The 16,532-nt window shown below is 46.5% G+C and overlaps 1 protein-coding gene across 1 annotated transcript in view; it reads right to left on the reverse strand.

Annotated features, from left to right (window-relative positions):
• CASS4 (Cas scaffolding protein family member 4) overlaps positions 1 to 16,532 on the reverse strand; it is a 51,476-nt gene that overhangs the window by 10,786 nt on the left and 24,158 nt on the right. Inside the window, exons 2-4 of the mRNA XM_006839318.1 lie at positions 10,302 to 10,730; positions 2,714 to 2,815; positions 509 to 589 (exon numbers count right to left, since the gene is read on the reverse strand). Of these exons, the coding sequence (XP_006839381.1) occupies positions 509 to 589; positions 2,714 to 2,815; positions 10,302 to 10,730 (612 nt within the window). The remainder of the gene's footprint in view (positions 1 to 508; positions 590 to 2,713; positions 2,816 to 10,301; positions 10,731 to 16,532) is intronic.

Raw genomic sequence — 16,532 nt, forward strand, 5'->3', positions numbered from 1 at the left:
CATCCATATGAGGTTATTGAAAATACCATGGCCTGGGTCAGGTGCACCTTAGTCCTCAAGCTGACATCTCTGCTCTTCAATACTTCAAAAAGTTCCTGTGCAGCAGATTTGCCTAATGCAATACGTCGTCTGATCTGACACACACACATAGCTGGATCTATTCTAGAACACTATTCCAATGAAGGGGTTTTGCCTCCAATGAGGGGGTCCCTGGAATGTCACTGAAAGGTTGGAGATTTGAGTTCACCCGGGGAGGTGCCTTGGCATTCTCCTTCTGACAGATCACAGCTCTTGGCGACCCTATGGAGGGAGCGCAGTTCTCCTCTAATACACATGGGGTCGCCATAACTCGGGGTGGATTCCATGACAAGTTTGGCCTCGTATGAAACAAGGTCATCTGCTTTGAGGGATCTGCGTTCCTATTTTGGAGCAAGCTGATAACTAGCCCCCCACCCCGCTGACCTTGGGGTTCTCCTAGCCTGGAATCCCAGCATCTCTCCCCACTTACTCTGGCTTGGTTGCCCGGTGGTTGAAGTGCTGCCTTTTGGGGACTGGCAGGTATGTCGTATAACTGCTGCTTCTCCAGCTCCTGGGAAGAGACGCAGAGGAAAATCATTTGGATGCTTGTTTTCTGGGGGCTACATGTCACTAACGCACCTCGCTCCAATGTCTTATCCCAATGAACACAGAGATCACAGAGTCTACATGCACCGTGGATATGTGCTTAAAACATGCACCTTCTCAACTGGAGATGGAGGACAAACCATATAGACTGCTGTTGCCTGAGTGAAGTCCCTAGGGGCTGCCTGCTAACTGAAAGGCTGCAGGTTCGAATCCACACAGAGGCACCCTGTAAGAAAGGCCTGGCAACCAGTAAAAACTCAGTTATTGAAAACTGTACAGAGCACAGTTCTAAACCGACACCCGTGGGGCCGTCCACAGCTCTAAACCGACACCCGTGGGGCCGTCCACAGTTCTAAACCGACACCCGTGGGGCCGTCCACAGCTCTAAACCGACACCCGTGGGGCCGTCCACAGTTCTAAACTGACACCTGTGGGGCCGCCCACAGCTCTACACTGACACCCGTGGGGTCGTCATTCATTGGAATTGATTAGAAGGCAATTGATTTTTGGTGCCTTGGTTTATTTTCCATCTGTGAGAGAGTCTGAAGGCAGCAGAAGCGGAGTATACAGACACAGAGCACTTCTGACTGAACGGGTGGAGAAGCAAGCCAAGTTCTTTCTGGCTACTTAATGCATGTCTTCAATTGTGATGGATGAGTTACATACCAAAAAAACAATACCAAACTCACTGCCTTCAAGTTGATTCTGACGTACAGTGACCCTGTACAGGGTTTCCAAGACTGTAAATGGTTATAGCAACAGACAGCCTCATCTTTCTCCCAAGGAGCAGCTGGTGGGTTTGAACTAACGACCTTTTGGTTAGTAGTCCAACACCTAGCCCACAGCGCCACCAGACCTCTTTTTACATGGATGTTGTTGTTGTTGTTGTTAAGTGCCACTGAGTCAGTTCTGACCCACAGAGACCCTGTATAGGATTTCTGAGGAGCAGCTGGTGAGCTCGAACCACCGATTTTGCAGTTCAAACTGACCTTGTGGTCAAGTGCTTATCCTACAGCGCCACACCAGGACTCCTTTATAAGGGCTTAGAAAAAAAATAAAAGCCTAATTGTCAGTTTTAAGCCTGTCAGCAGTTCAAACTCACCAGCCGCTCCCTCCTCTGAAACCCTATAGTCACGATGAATCAGAACCGACTTGATGATACTTAACAACAATATAGCTTAAAAGATTTAACAAATAAATAAATGACCATATATGCGTGTGTGCATGTGTAAGAATATACACATACACAATCTTCACAATTGTGAAGGTGGCTCAGGATCAGGCAGTGTTTCGTTCTGTTGTGTATAAGGTCGCTGGGAGTCAGAACTGGCTAGACGGCACCTAACAACAACACACATACACAGGAGTCCTTGGATGTGGCAAATGATTAACTGCTTGAATATGAGCCAAAAAGTTGGTGGTTCGAACCCACTCAGACGCTTTCAAAAGTCTGCTTTTGAAAGGCCATATAGCCTTGACACCTCAATGGTGGTTCTGTGCTGTGGAGTCGGTTCTGACTCATAGCGACCCTGCATATGGTTTCCGAGACTGTAGATCTTTATGGGAGCAGAAAGCCTCATCTTTCTCCTCATCTTTCCTGACCTTGCAGGTGGCAGCCCGATTTGTAACCACAACGCTCCCAGGGCGCCTTTGAAAATTCGATGGAGTGGTTCTGTTCTGTACCATGAGTCAGAATCCACTTGACAACAACACTAAGTCACACGCATACCATAAACTAAAACCACTGGATTGACTTCATGTGACACAAGACGACACCTGTAGGATTTCCTCAGCTGCCGTCTTCATGGGGGCAGAAACCAGGTCTTTCTCCTGCACTGTGACTGAGTGGTTTCGAACCACCAATCTTTCAGTTTGCTTAACCCTTACATCACCAGTTTTTGAGCAAGGGGCTCCACGTTTTCATTTTACACGGCATCTTGGACATTACTAAGTCAGCCCCGCCTCCACGGCTCCTGCTCCCACCAGCTAACCCTCAGTGACCATCTACAGGAGGGAGCAGGGAGCAGAAAGGTACAACCATGTGTCTGGGGGTCAGGAATGGGGGTCACGGTCCCCGAATGAGACTCACCTTGACGGCCAGTAGGCTCCTGCTCTGGGCAGGTACATCATACACCTGGGAGGACAGAGCTGGTGACGAGGCCTTGGTAAGCCTGGGAAGTGTGAGAAGGACCTTGGAGAGACCAGAACAGAAGGGAGGGAGATGTCAGCATGGCACACTGCCACGGTGTCAGCACATTCTCCTGCACAGAGACAGCTGCAGACATTGCTGAGATCCTTCACCCCACTGCAGATCCTGCTGAGGCCTCTGGGTTTGTCCTGCAAAGGGCAGGCTTGACTGTCAGATTTCCGCAATGGCGCGTGCTGTGGTTTTGGAAAATGTAACTTCATTCCAGCTATGGGGTCCACATCTGTAACGGGCCCAGGACTCCAGCTCACTCTTGAGGACTCATTGATGTGACTCTGTGCCAGGCACTGCTCCGACTGAACGTGACCAGAAATCCAAATAGCCTCGTTGCTGTTGTTGTTAGGTGCCATCGAGTCGGCACCGACTCATAGCGACCCTATGCACAGCAGAAGGTAACACTGCCCAATCCTGGGCCAACTTCACAACGGTTGCCACGCTTGAGCCCATTGATGCTGCCACTTTGCTAGTCCATCTTGCAGGGTCTAAGAGAGTGTTAAAAACACAGAGCCGGCAAAGGCCTTGAAATGGGCACTTCATAGGGCTTGTCATTGTTAAGTGCCGTCGAGTCGCTTCCGACTCATAGCAACCTTGTCTAGGGTTTCCTAGTTGGTGGGTTTGAACCACTGACCTTGTGTCATCCTGCAGTGTCACACCAGGACTCCTTTATAGGGTGGTAGCGTGCCCTGGAGTTGGTTCCAACTCATAGTGACCCTGCGTAGGGTTTCTGAGGCTGGAAATCTTTACGGGAGCAGAAAGCCTCATCTTTCCCCTGCGGAACGGATGGTAATTTCGAACTGCTGACCTTGAGGTTAGCAGCCTGACTCGTAACCACTACACTACCAGAGCTCCTTAGATTAGGGGAAGGTTAGGACTTTAGTACGTGGAGGGGAGGGGAGGACAGTCCAAGTGGCAGTGTCCCGAGGACCAGCTCAGGCCCCGGCACCTTGGCGGCACATGGGACGTGCTAGTGTTTGTATGTTGGGTTGGTGACAGGGAGCAGAAATGAATGGCAGACTGTTAAGATCCGCCAGCCACTCCTGGGGCTGGAATAACAGGCAGTTGCAGTTGGCTGCAGAATGGAGAGGACACAGCTTTCTCCCAAGGACTTGAGACGGCTGCAAAGTGTCCAAGCAACCCTTGTCCTGAGTGATGGCATCTTTCTTATTCACTGAGAAACTCTGTTAGAGAAAGCTCCGTTGAGGGCCGCTGAGTCGATTCCGACTCACAGCGAGCCCACGGGACAGAGTCCAACTGCTCTGTAGGGTTTTATCTTGGCTGTCTGTATGTAGTCTTTACGGGAGCGGATCACATGGTCTTTTCTCCTATAGAGTCTCCGGGTGGGTTTGAACTGCAGATCTTGCAGCTAACTGCCCAGCGCTTAACAGCGGTGCCACCAGGATGCCTCCTCTAAAACCCTAGCCTCTCAGAAACTTCGCTGATGGAGTGGTACCAGGAGGACCGCCTGGAGGAGATAACTCAGGCCTTCGGATGAGGGATGTGTGGACACAGCCCTCCTCACCTCTCCTAACTTTGTCGTCCACTCTGCAGTCCAGACCTGATGTCCACCTTTATGATCCACAGCCCTGCTTTGCTCTGAGCCAATGGAGACACGGCTTCAAACTCCCCGTCCAACAATCACACTCTCCTTGCCTTGTTTGTGATACCGGCTTACTTTCTGCCTCTCAGTGTCCCCGCTGCATTGGGGCCAGGAAGCTGACCTGGTAACTGTATGTTTGACCCTGGTGGCCTTTGACCCTGGTGGCCTTAGGCTGATCAGTCTGAGACAAACTCTTCAATGGATCCTATTGCATTTTGCTAGTTTGTGTTTTATTATTATTAAACTCTCCTTACCAGCTGGAGGTCCTGGGTAATGTAAATGGTTAACTCCTCCAGTTCCTAACTGAAAGGTTGGAAATTCAAGCTCAACCAGAGGCCTCTCAGAAAACAGACCTGGTGATGTACTTCCCCCCAAAAAAACCATCTATTGAACACTTTACAGAGCACAGTCCTACTCCGACATCCATGGCGTTGCCATGTTTGTTGCCAGTTGTCAGTTCCCAGTTTTTACAGAGCACAGTCCTACCCCGACATACATGGGGTCGCCATGTTTGTTGCCAGTTTTTACAGAGCACAGTCCTACTCCGACATACATGGGGTCGCCATGATTTGAACTCAGTTTGACAACTGGTTTTGGTCCTTAGCTTGACTTACATGCGTTGTCCAACCCCAGGGTCCATGAATGCTGGGCATTTGGCTACTGACCATCTCCGCTTATTCCAACACACTGCACTCTCTCCCACTGCATGACCTTTCACCTACTGTTCCATCACCTGTTGGTCCCTGCAAACTCAGGCCGGTAGAAATCTAAAGCTGACTTTGTGGGTCATGTATGGCTATACCACCACCCTCAGAACAGAGGGACTTTCCTGAGTGTGTGGGTTACCACTATAAAGGAAATTCAGACAGAAGAAAACCAGTGCAAAAAGGTCCAGTGTTTCTGAGAAAAGTAGGTTGAAGAAGGCAAACAATTAAGGAACCAATTTCAGGAACATGGTTCAAAAGACTTTAGGGAAAGGGAAGGTAAAGCAAGTGGCTGAAAGAACTGGTTTATCAAGTACTGGTTACAAAGAGTCCCTTCTCCGCATTTAAACCCAAATAAAATAAATTCTTGAGCTGGTTCTTTCTGGAAGCCAGGCCATCACATTACACGGAGGAAGTTAGAATACAAAGCAAAACACAGTGGTTAGGCTGGGAGGACAGTGCCTGGGAGAATGGGGGCGGGATGTTTCTGGGGAGCTAGCTGTGTCTGTTTGGTCATCTGAGTCCTAGGGACATGGCGAGCTCCTTGTTACGTCACAGTAAATAAGATCTTTGTGGTCAAAAGGAGACATTTCAGCCATCAGAGGCCCCCAAGCGGAGACCAGGGCCGTGCCAAGACACTTGACACAAAGGCTGTCCCTTGTGAGGTGGTTGGCATTGGGGGTGACAGAGATGGATCTACACTGACACTAAAAGGAAGCTTGAGTTTCAGCTCCTGCGTGGTGACCTTGAATGGGCCTCTCACCTCATGTTGAACTAATTTCCTCATTTGTTAAACGGAGAGTTTTTTTGTTGTTTTTCAACCTGGAGGCCTTTGGAGGACTCTTGCAGCTACTGAGGCATCGGACTCTCGGCCATGTAGACTCTCCCTTAGGAGACCTTGAGGAAGGTGGCATGTGTCAGCTCCCTCTGCATTTAAATCAGGTCCACCTTTAACCCAGAGGGAGGAGTCCTGAAGTCACAGTAGTTCAGTGCTTGGCTGCTCAGTGGTCCGAAGGAGGGAGCAAATGTGTCACTGGGGCAGACTCGGAGGGCAGTTAGGGTGGGAGTGTTGGGCCCCAAAGTTCCCCAGGAGTTTTATTGTGTCCACACTCAGTGAGTCAGTAACAGAGTCCCTGGTTTCTGAGTTCCCGCCCTGGCAGCTGTGGTTCACAAGCCAGGACCCAGGTCTCAGAGCCACAGAAGACCCTGACTTCGTGTTGAGAACAGCTCAGAGAATGCCCGGCCGTTCTGTTCTCCTGAGTGAATTTTCTAGCGCTGGCTGTGGTCAGTTGAGAAACCCATTGCACACCTGGGGTTAGGAAACATCTGGCTCTTGTTTCATTCACTACAACTGAGAGGAGACTGGCTCTGGGCTGGGTGCTGGGGACACACAGTAAACAGCAGACACTGTCTGCGTTCCCTTCAGGCAGACATGGAAATGGGAATCATTTTTTCTCTCTTTTTTTAATGGTTTGGAAGAGAAATAGAAATTCACAGAAAACTTCAATTAATGTCACTTGTTGTTCTTGGAGGAGACACAGCCAAGGCTTGGGCGGCAGCTGAACGTGCGGGTTCAGACCCGGGCCAGTTGTCCCAGGAAAGCCCACCCCGTGAATGCCTGGAGAAGTGGCCCAGACCCCTGTGTATGTTCTAGGGCAGAGTCTGACTGGGGCAGCTGCTCTGTGTACCAACTGTGCCTTGCAGCATAGGGAGTTAGAAAATCTCAAGTATCCAAAATCATTTAAGGAATTCACACCCTCCTGTTTGAAGGAAAGTTTAGGAGTGGGTGTGGAGGAGACCCATCGGGAGACCCCAAAGCACTTCCATCATGAGGAGGGGATTTCCCTGGGCACAGATTTTTCCAGGACCTCTGCCCTATGTTGTTGTGGTTGTTGTTGTTGTTGTTAAGTGCCGTCGAGTCGGTTCCGACCCATAGCGACCCTGTATAGGGTTTCCGAGGGTGTAAATCTTTACTGGAGTAGAAAGCCTCATCTTTCTCCCACGGAGCGGCTGGTAGTTTCGAACAGCTGACCTTAAGCTTCGCATCCCGATTCGTAACCACTACGCTACCAGCGTAGTTAGGTGGTTAGGTGCTGTTAAATCGGTTCAGACTCATAGCGACACCTTATAGGGTTTCTGAGGAACGGCTGGTGGGTTTGAACCACTGACCTTACTGCTCAAATTGACATTGCAGTCCAGCACATTACATACATATGTGTGTGTGTATATATGTATGTATATATATATGTATATATATATGTATATATATATATATACACACTGTTGTTGTTAAGTTCCATTGAGTCAGTTCCAACTCATAGAGATCCTGTATAGGGTATCTGAGGAGCAGCTGGTGGGTTTGAACCACCACCTTGCAGTTCAAACTGACTTTGCGGTCCAGTCTTTATCCTACAGCACCACACCAGGACTCCTCTGGGACAGGTGGAATGTGTCATTTCAGCAGAAAACCAAGTGTCTGATGGCAGGAAATGCCAGCAGTGGTCAAAGATCCTGCAAATCAGATCTGCATTTTTAACACCTCATGAAGCTGGGGCTGTGGGGTAAAAAAGACAGGATTTTTCTCCTTTCTTTGAATTCCTTTCCTTTAGAAAATGTGTTCATTCTGCATTTATGAAGTGCTTTTTTTCTTTCTTTAAGCAGATACATTTTTTTTAAAGTCCAGATGTAATACATATTCAACATAATGTTCAGATAAATTTCCTAATCTGTGATTATAGGTTCCTCAGATGTTTATTGAGTATCCCAAGACAGGTACAACCCTGGGTGATGGGGGCCCAGGAATGAAAATAATGAATGTCCTTGCCTAATTCTCCTTTCACTTTCTCCTTAACCAATGGTACTTTTTGTGGAAGTCTGCTGTTAGCAAGGGGTCTGGGTTCTGGATCTCACTATGTTTGAGCACACACAGAAACTAGGGTTGCTGTCAGCTGTTTTAACTTAAATGGCTCTTTCTTCCTCTTATAAATGCTTCATATACCTGCCTCATTTCCCTTACCCCGCCGCCACAACTGCACAGTAATTTGGATGATTTATATCATTAATCCCTCCATTACTGCACATTTAGTTTTTTCCTAAAACAAATAATGTCATAACGAACATGAACTTGTTTATACCGATACAAATCTGATCTACTTGTATGTCTTAGGCTGGGTTCTCTAGAAAAGTAAACTTTTATAAATACGTTGCTGTTGTTGTTAGGTGCCATCAAGTCGGTACCGACTCATAGTGACCTTATGCACAGCAGAACGAAACACTGCCCAATCCTGGGCCAACCTCACTATTGTTGCCACACTTGAGTCCATTGATGCTGCCACTTTGCCAATCCATCTCACTGGGGGTCTTCCTTTTTTTCTCTGACCCTCTGCCTTACCAAACATGATATCCTTCTCCAGCGACTGGTCCCTTCTGACAATATGTCCGAAGTATGAGAGACAAAGTTTGGCCATCCTGGCCTCCAAGGAGCAGTCTGGCTGACCTTCTTCCAACACAGATCTGTTGGTTCTTTTGGCAGCCCATGGCACTTCCAATAGTCTCCTCCAACACCATAACTCAAAAGCATTATTTCTTCTATGGTCTTCCTTATTCACTTCCATATATAAGACTTATTTCAAGGAAATGGCTCAAATAGTTGAGGAGGCTGGCAGGCCTCACAAGTGTGGGCCAGGCATCAAGCTGGAGGCCTCTACTGATGCATGTGGTTGCAGGAGTGGATGAACCCACATCACCAGGTCAGATGTCAGACTGCTGGCTCATGCCCCAGAACCAGAGGTGAGAGGCCAACTAGTGGATGTAGGATCCAGAGAGAAGAAGCTTTGTCAGAGTGTCCGTATATCTTGGATGCAAGCCATGCCCCCAAGGAAACACCCCTTTGAAGTGATTGGCTGCTCACATCAGACCAACTATGGAGGATGATTGGTGGTGGTGAGTCATGGAGTCCGTTCCGACTCAGCGACCCATAGGGTTTCCAAGGCTGTAGAAAGTGAGCAAAAAGCCTCATTTTTTTTTCCCATGGAACTGCTGGTAGTTTCAAACTTCTGACCTGGAGGTTAGCGGCCTGACTCATAACCACTAAGCTACTAGAGCTCCTTGAGGATGATTATGACCTAGGAGATTGACACAAGAAGACTGTTACATCTTTCTCACATGGAGCAGCATCTGGCAGCTTTGAACTGCTGCTCTTAGGGTTCAGCCAAGCACTTGAACTCCTGTGTCACCAGGCTCCTTCCATAAAGACTTCAGCTTTGGAAAGCCTCTGCGGCAGAAGCAGCGACATCAGAGATGGAGGCAGAGAGGGAACATGGATGGAGAGAGGGAGCAGCTGAGGACTCTGGATTCATGGAAAGAGAGGGACTGAGAGCTGGCGGGCAGGAGGCCGACTTGCAGAATGTGCCCTTTGGTGATATAAATTATTATATATGCCTGAGTGTTTCGTTTGTTTTACAAAAAAAAAAAGAGCTAAAATGAATAGAGAGAAATACTGTTAACTGATGGTACATGGCGGGGATTATAATCATTGTAATGAAACAGTATATGATTTATTAAATGTAAAACTGATGATCTGCCCTATAAACTTTCACTCAATTCACAATAAAAACTTTTTTAATAAAAAGAAGAAAAGAAGAAAGCCTTTGGGGTGGTTCTACTCTGTCCTGTAGGCTCACTGTGAGTGGGAATTGATTTCACAGCAAGTTGACTTATCACTAACTGTAGTGCGATGGTGAAGCGCTTGACTGCAAGGTCACTGGTTTGAACCCACCCAATGGCTCCTCAGAAGAAAAGACCTGCCATTGTACTACTGTAGACTGGCTGCTGGACAGTCAGTTCTGTTCTGCAGGGATGGATGAGTCTGAACTGATAGCCAACAACAACACCTATCACTATCTGCCCTGTGTCTCTCTGTATTGTACACCCCATCAAGCATTTAGGTTCCCCAAAAGTGTGGGGTGCCTTGGAGTCTGGAAAGTTCACAGGAGAGCCCAGAACACCAAGGACTACTGGTCAGACACACAATCACACCAACCCACAATGAGGTCTGACTTCCTGCTCTGCATATGTGGCTTCAGCAGTAGCTACTTCTGTTTAGTAAAAGTTAAACCCCACGTGTTTCCATAGGCCCTGGCCCATCTACTTCATCTGGAAAGATGCTTACCTGTTTCTGAGAGCTTGGAGTTTGTTCGCAGATAATTCTGGCATTGGCAGGTAGGACAGGGAGCTCGTAGACCTGGTCATTGGCTGGCAGGGGCACCTCCACCCAGCTTCTCATATGCTCGTAGATGGGGCCTGGGGGTGAGGAGGTGAGCAAGGATGGCACCTGGTATGCTTTCTCGGAGCTGGCCGCTGCTGCCTCCAGGCCTCCTGGGAGAGAGGGCCGAGGTCTGTCTGCAGGGGCCCTGGTGAGCATTTGGAGGCGGTTGGCGGGGGCCAGGCCTTGCCTGCCATGGAGCATACATTTCCACCAGCCTTTGCTTTCTGGCACGTTTTGCTCCAGAATGGTCAAGATGTCGCCCCTGCAGAAAGCCAGTTCATCAAAGCAGTCGGGCTGGTTGTCATAAAGAGCCTTGGCCAAGAGTGCCTGGGGAGAGGGGAGAAGACAGTTTATTGTTATTTATTACCTTTGATAACAATCCAAACCAGCTGGCGTGTCTTGATCCACCCTGTGTTTGTCCGGATGAAGCCCTGGGTGTGCCATCAGGGTAAGCATTGGGGCTACTAACCAAGAGGTCAGTGATTCACACTCATCAGCTGCTCTGTGGGAGAAAGATGAAGCAGTCCATTTCTGTAAAGACTTACAGCCTCAGAAGCCCCATGAGGCAGTTCGCCAGTGTCTGATAGGGTCACTGAGAATTTGAGCCAACTGGATGGCGATGTCTTGTTTGGTTTTGTTTCAGTGTCAGAGAAGAGCTGTGCTCCATAGTTGTTTGTTTTAACTTTTTATTGTGATTTGAGTGAAAGTTAACAGAGCAAATTGGTTTTCCATTCAATAATTCACACCCATTTTCTTTCATGATATTGACGACAATCCTCACAGTGTAATATGAACCTGCCCACTTCCTAGGTTTCCTATTTTCATTGGTCGCCCTTTCCCATCCCTCTCTGCCTTCAGCACTCTCTCCCTTCTGATTTCATATGGACGACTGCTCTACAAGTGAATACCTTCCTGGTGGGATTGTTCGTCCTAGAGGTCTGTCTACCATCTAGCTGAAAATAGATCTGTGGAAGTAAGCTTCATGCTAGGCTTCAAGGGTGACTAAGGGCCATAGTCTTGGGGATCCGTAGCATTTCCAGTGGCTGATTTTTCAGAAGTAGATCACCAGACCTTTCTTCTGACGTGCCTCTGGGTGGTCTCAAACTTTCAACTTTTCGGTTAGCAGCTAAGCGTATTATCCATTCATACCACTCACACCAACACTACCCAAGGCCATTAAGTCGGTTCCAACTCATAGCAACCCCATATAGCAGGGGGTGTTGTTATTGTTGTTAAGTGCTGTCGAGTTGGTTCTGACCCATAGCAACCCTGTATAGGGTTTCCAAGGAGCAGCTGGTGAGCTTGAACCGCCGACCTTACAGTTCAAATTGACTTTGCAGTCCAGCGCATTAACCTACAGCATTACACCGGGACTCCATATAGCAGGGTTATTTTTGTTGTTAAGTGCCGTTGAAACAACAACGGCACTTTATTTATTGATTCAGCCTCAGCTGAAATACCTCACTCTCTGGGAAGTCTTATTTCCCAACGGCTCCCCAGTACTTTAGATGGAGTCCGAGCCCTGGCCAAACCTTCAAGGTCACTTCTGATTGGGCTCCCACCCACACTTCGGGTCTCATGGGAATCACTTCCTCAGCAGCCTCTGGGAGTAAGCACTGTGCTTCTGGGACCCAAGTCCTCCCTACACGCTGTTCTAATCCAAGCGACCTTTCACCCAGTGAAATCCTACTCATCTTCCCAGACTCATCTTCAAGTCACTTCCTTAGACACCCACCCCCAGGTTCAACTAGTTCCCCTGGTTTTTTGTTCAACTCCTTTTCATTTCAGTACTTAGCACATGGGTCTTGTTGCGTTAAGTGACAATCATCTGCTCAGTGCTTGTGTCCCCTATGAGAATATAACCTCCAGCGAGCAGGGCCCACTCCTTTCCTCTTCTCAGCTGCATCCCCAGGGCCCAGCACGCCATAGGGGTGTCTTCAGTACTGGTTGGGTTAGTAGATGAATAGAGGATCGGTATAAAGGTGGATAATGTTATTGCTGTTAAGGGCCGTTGAGTCAGATCCGACTCATAGCGACCCTGCATAGGGTTTCAGAGGAGTGGCTTGTGAATTTGAACCATCGATGTTGCCGTTCAAACCGACCCTGTGGTCCAGTGCATTATCCCACAGTGCCACACCAGGACTCCTAAAGGTGGATGACACAATGCCTGTATTTTCAAGTCTTTGTTGTTGTTAGGTGCCTTCAAGTTGCTTCTGACTCACAGCAACCCAATGCACAAGAGAATGAAACATTACCCAAGCCTGAGCTATCGTTTGAGCCCAATGCTGCTGTGCCATTGTGTCAACAACCCATCTCGCTGGGGGTCTTCCTCTTTTTCACTGACCCTACTCTTTACCAAGCATCACATCTGGCTCCAGGGACTGGTCCCACCTAAAAACATGTCCAAAGTACAAGAGATGAAGTCTCGCCATCCTGGCTTCCATGGAACATTCTGACTGTACTTTCTAGTACAGCTTTGTTTGTTCTTCTGGCAGTCCATAATATCTTCCTCAATACTATATTCAAATGCATCAATTCTTCTATGGTTTTCCAACGTTCACATGCCAATGAGGTTATTGAAAATACCATGGTTTGGGTTAGGCGCATCTTAATCCTCAAATTGACATCTTTGCTCTTTAACACTTGGGCAGCAGATTTGCTTAATGTAATATGTCTGATTTCTTGACTGATGTTTTCATGAGTGTTGATTGTGGATCCAAGTAAACTGAAGTCCTTGACAACTCAATCTTTTCTCCATTTATCATGATATTATTTATAGGTCCAGTTGTGAGGATTTTTGTTTTCTTTACATTGACTTGCAGCCCATACTGTAGGTTGTGGTCTTTGTTCTTCACCAGTAAGTATTTTAAGTCATGTTCACATTCAGAAAGCAAAGTTGTGACAGCTGCATCTTGCAGGTTATTAATGAGTCTTCCTCCAATCCTTTGGGAGGTAAAAAAGGCAGATGGCACCAAAGTAAACCAGTTTCAAGTGAGTTGATTCCAACTCATCATGACCTCCTGTGTGTTAGAGTAGAACTCTGCTCTATAGGGTTTTATCAGTAGTTAATATTTTAGAAATAGATTGCCAAGCCTTTCTTCAGGTGCCTCTAAGTGGAATTGAACCTCTGACCTTTCAGTTAGCAGTTGAGTCCATTAACCTGGGGACTCCAACACCAAGGTGGTGGTGGTGGTGAGGTGGTGGTATGACATGGAGTTCGTTCCAACTCATAGTGACCCTGTACAGGGTTTCCAAGGCTGTAAATCTTTACGGGAGCAGAAAGCCTCATCTTTCTCCAGTGGAACAGCTGGTAGTTTTGAACTGCTGATCTTGAGGTTAGCAGCACAATTCATAACCACTATGCTACCAGAGCTCCTTAACACCAAGGTAAGACCTCCTATTTCTGGAGTAGGGTTAGGTGATCATGAAAGATTTCTTTGTTCCTCTGCCTACTCTCTTAGTAGTCTTTATTAAGAATAACTATCAGTTTGTCCAGAGGATGACCCTCCAGGCCTGACAAGTCTGAATCTGAATGATTGTCCCTTGACTGTGTTGAGAATCCGTTTCACATGAATGTGGTCAGCTCAGAGATTGTAGCAGGGATGAGGCATTCAGAGGGTCTTAGAATCTTACACTGATGGCTGACTAGAGATCAGGACTTAAAGAAGTTTCATGCCAATTTGTAGGTTTTTATCCAGTAAAGATGCAAATAATTTCAGTAGGAAACGGTAACTCCAAAGGTTATGGTTTCTTATCCATTAGCAGCTTAACTAATTGTGCCTTTAACTTTGTCATCACATCCTAACATTATTTTATCACTCTGCCTATAGATGTCAGAGCCTCAAGTGCTCTGTAAGCCAGTGCCAACACCTTACTGAGTCTCTCCTTATTTAATCCATTGAATACAATATTGGATATATGTGCATTTTATATTTGCATGAAAGTCATGATTTTCCTTTTCTGAAAACTGTACTTTAACAATTTACACTGGGAAGGAAAGGAAAGAGAAAAACATAATTTCCAACCAATCACCATTTTGATCAAAGATTCTATAGATGAATCCTGATCAAAAATGGGGAAATGCAGAACAGAAATTCACATTCTCATAAATTCCAGACTTCCTGGAATAATTGAGGCTGGTGAGCCGCCAAAACTATTTCCCTGAGATCATCTTTAAACTTTAAACCAAAACTACCCTCCAGAAGAACACCAAGATCAACTGGCATCATCCACAAAGACCATGTTCTACATCCGACTTTGGTGAGTAGCATGTGGGATCTTAAAAGCTAGTGAGCAGTCATCTAAGGTGCAGCTATTGGTCTCTCCCTATCCATAGGAAGAGTGAAGAAAATCAAAGATATATGGAAATAGTCAGTCCAGTGGGCTAATGAACCATGTGATCATCACCCTCCATGACTCTGAGACCAGAAGAACTAGATGGTGCCTGGCTACCATTACTGACTGCTCTAAAAGGGATCACATTAGAAGGTCCTGGACAGAGTGGGGAAAAATGTGGAACAAAACTCAAAATCATCAAAGAGACCAGGTTTACTGGTCAGATAGAGACTGGTGGAACCTTAGAGACTATGGCTTTTAGTCAGCCTTCAGGACTGGAAGTGAACTCACTCCTGCAGCTCAAATTTCAGCCAAACCATAGGCAGGTCTCTAAGGGGAACAGTAACACTAGAAAGGTGTGCATACCTTAGAATCATCCACCATGTGATAGATAAATAAAAAAGGGCAGCATTTCCCCAAAGATAAACTTCAGAGGACCGGAAAACAAGGAGGAATGGAAACAGGAAACACACAGAGGAAGTGGGGTACTTGTAGTCAATGAGATGAAATAAAATGTGTATGGATGGCTGACTGTAAAACTGATGATCTGCTCTGTAAACCTTCACCCAATTCATAATAAGAAGGTTTTTGTTTTTTAATCCCCAGAAGTCTTCTGTAAATCAATCAATAGTTTAGGTTAACTAGTAAACAGTGTCTGCCTTGAGCACTGTGCTCCTTTAAGAACGATCAATATGAGATTAGATGGACAACAGCAACTCAAAAGGTAGGAAACTTAGGGGGCAGTGAGTTTATATTTGTGGGGGAGGGATAACAGAGGAGGAGAATGAGAAGGTTGCAGAACTTGAAGAATGTCTTCCAAGTCACTGGACTGAACATGAGGGAATGTTTGTCTCATTGTTTGTTCTTCTGGGTATATGCTCAACAATGCATAAAATAAAATGTGAAAAGTCACAGGGGATAAAAACACAGGCTTAAACGGACAAAGCCGTCACCTGAAATATGCTTGCATTTGTCTAGTAATAAGACAAATGTGAGTCTTTAGACAGAGCAGTTGCTGCAATACGGCAGCTGCTTCGATGTGGCCAGCCAGAGCGTCTTAGCGGGTGGATTTGCCAGTTGTGGAAGTCAGGGAGGCTTCCTCCAGGAAATAGTGGGCTTTTATGATCATCCCAGATGACAGGAAAGATCAAAGACATAGGCTTTAGTATGGATTGTATCACAATGTAAAGAAAAATGAAAAGCCTCACAAATGGAACAATAAAATCATGAGAAACAGAGACAAGATTAAAGTTGTCAAAGACTTCATTTTGCTTGGCTCCACAATCAACATTCATGGAACCAGCAGTCAAGAAATCAAACAACTTATTAAATTAGGTAAATCTGTTGCAAAAGATATTTCTAAAGTGTTCAAGAGCAAAGATGCCAGTTTGAGGACTAAGGTGTGTCTGACCCAAACCATGGTATTTTCAATTGTCTTATCTTCATGTGAAAGTTAGACAATTAATACGGAAGACCATAGAAGAACCGATGCTTTTGAATTATGGTGTTGGTGAAGAATATTGAAAGTACCATGGACTACCAAAAGAACAAACACATCTGTATTGGAAGAAGTCCAGTCAAAATGCACCTTAAAAATCAAGATGGTAAGACTTCATGTCTTACACTTCGGACAGGTTATCAGGACAAACTAGTGTCTGAAGAAGGACTTCACAGTTGGTAAAGTGGAGGGTTATTGACAAATAGAAAGACTCCCAACGAGATGGACTGATACAGTGGCAGCAGCAATGGACTCACACATAACAACAGTTATTCTGTTGTGTACAGGGTTGTTATGGAGCA

The sequence above is a fragment of the Chrysochloris asiatica genome, unplaced genomic scaffold, assembly GCF_000296735.1.
Source record: "Chrysochloris asiatica unplaced genomic scaffold, ChrAsi1.0 scaffold00023, whole genome shotgun sequence".
Lineage (NCBI taxonomy): Eukaryota > Metazoa > Chordata > Mammalia > Afrosoricida > Chrysochloridae > Chrysochloris > Chrysochloris asiatica.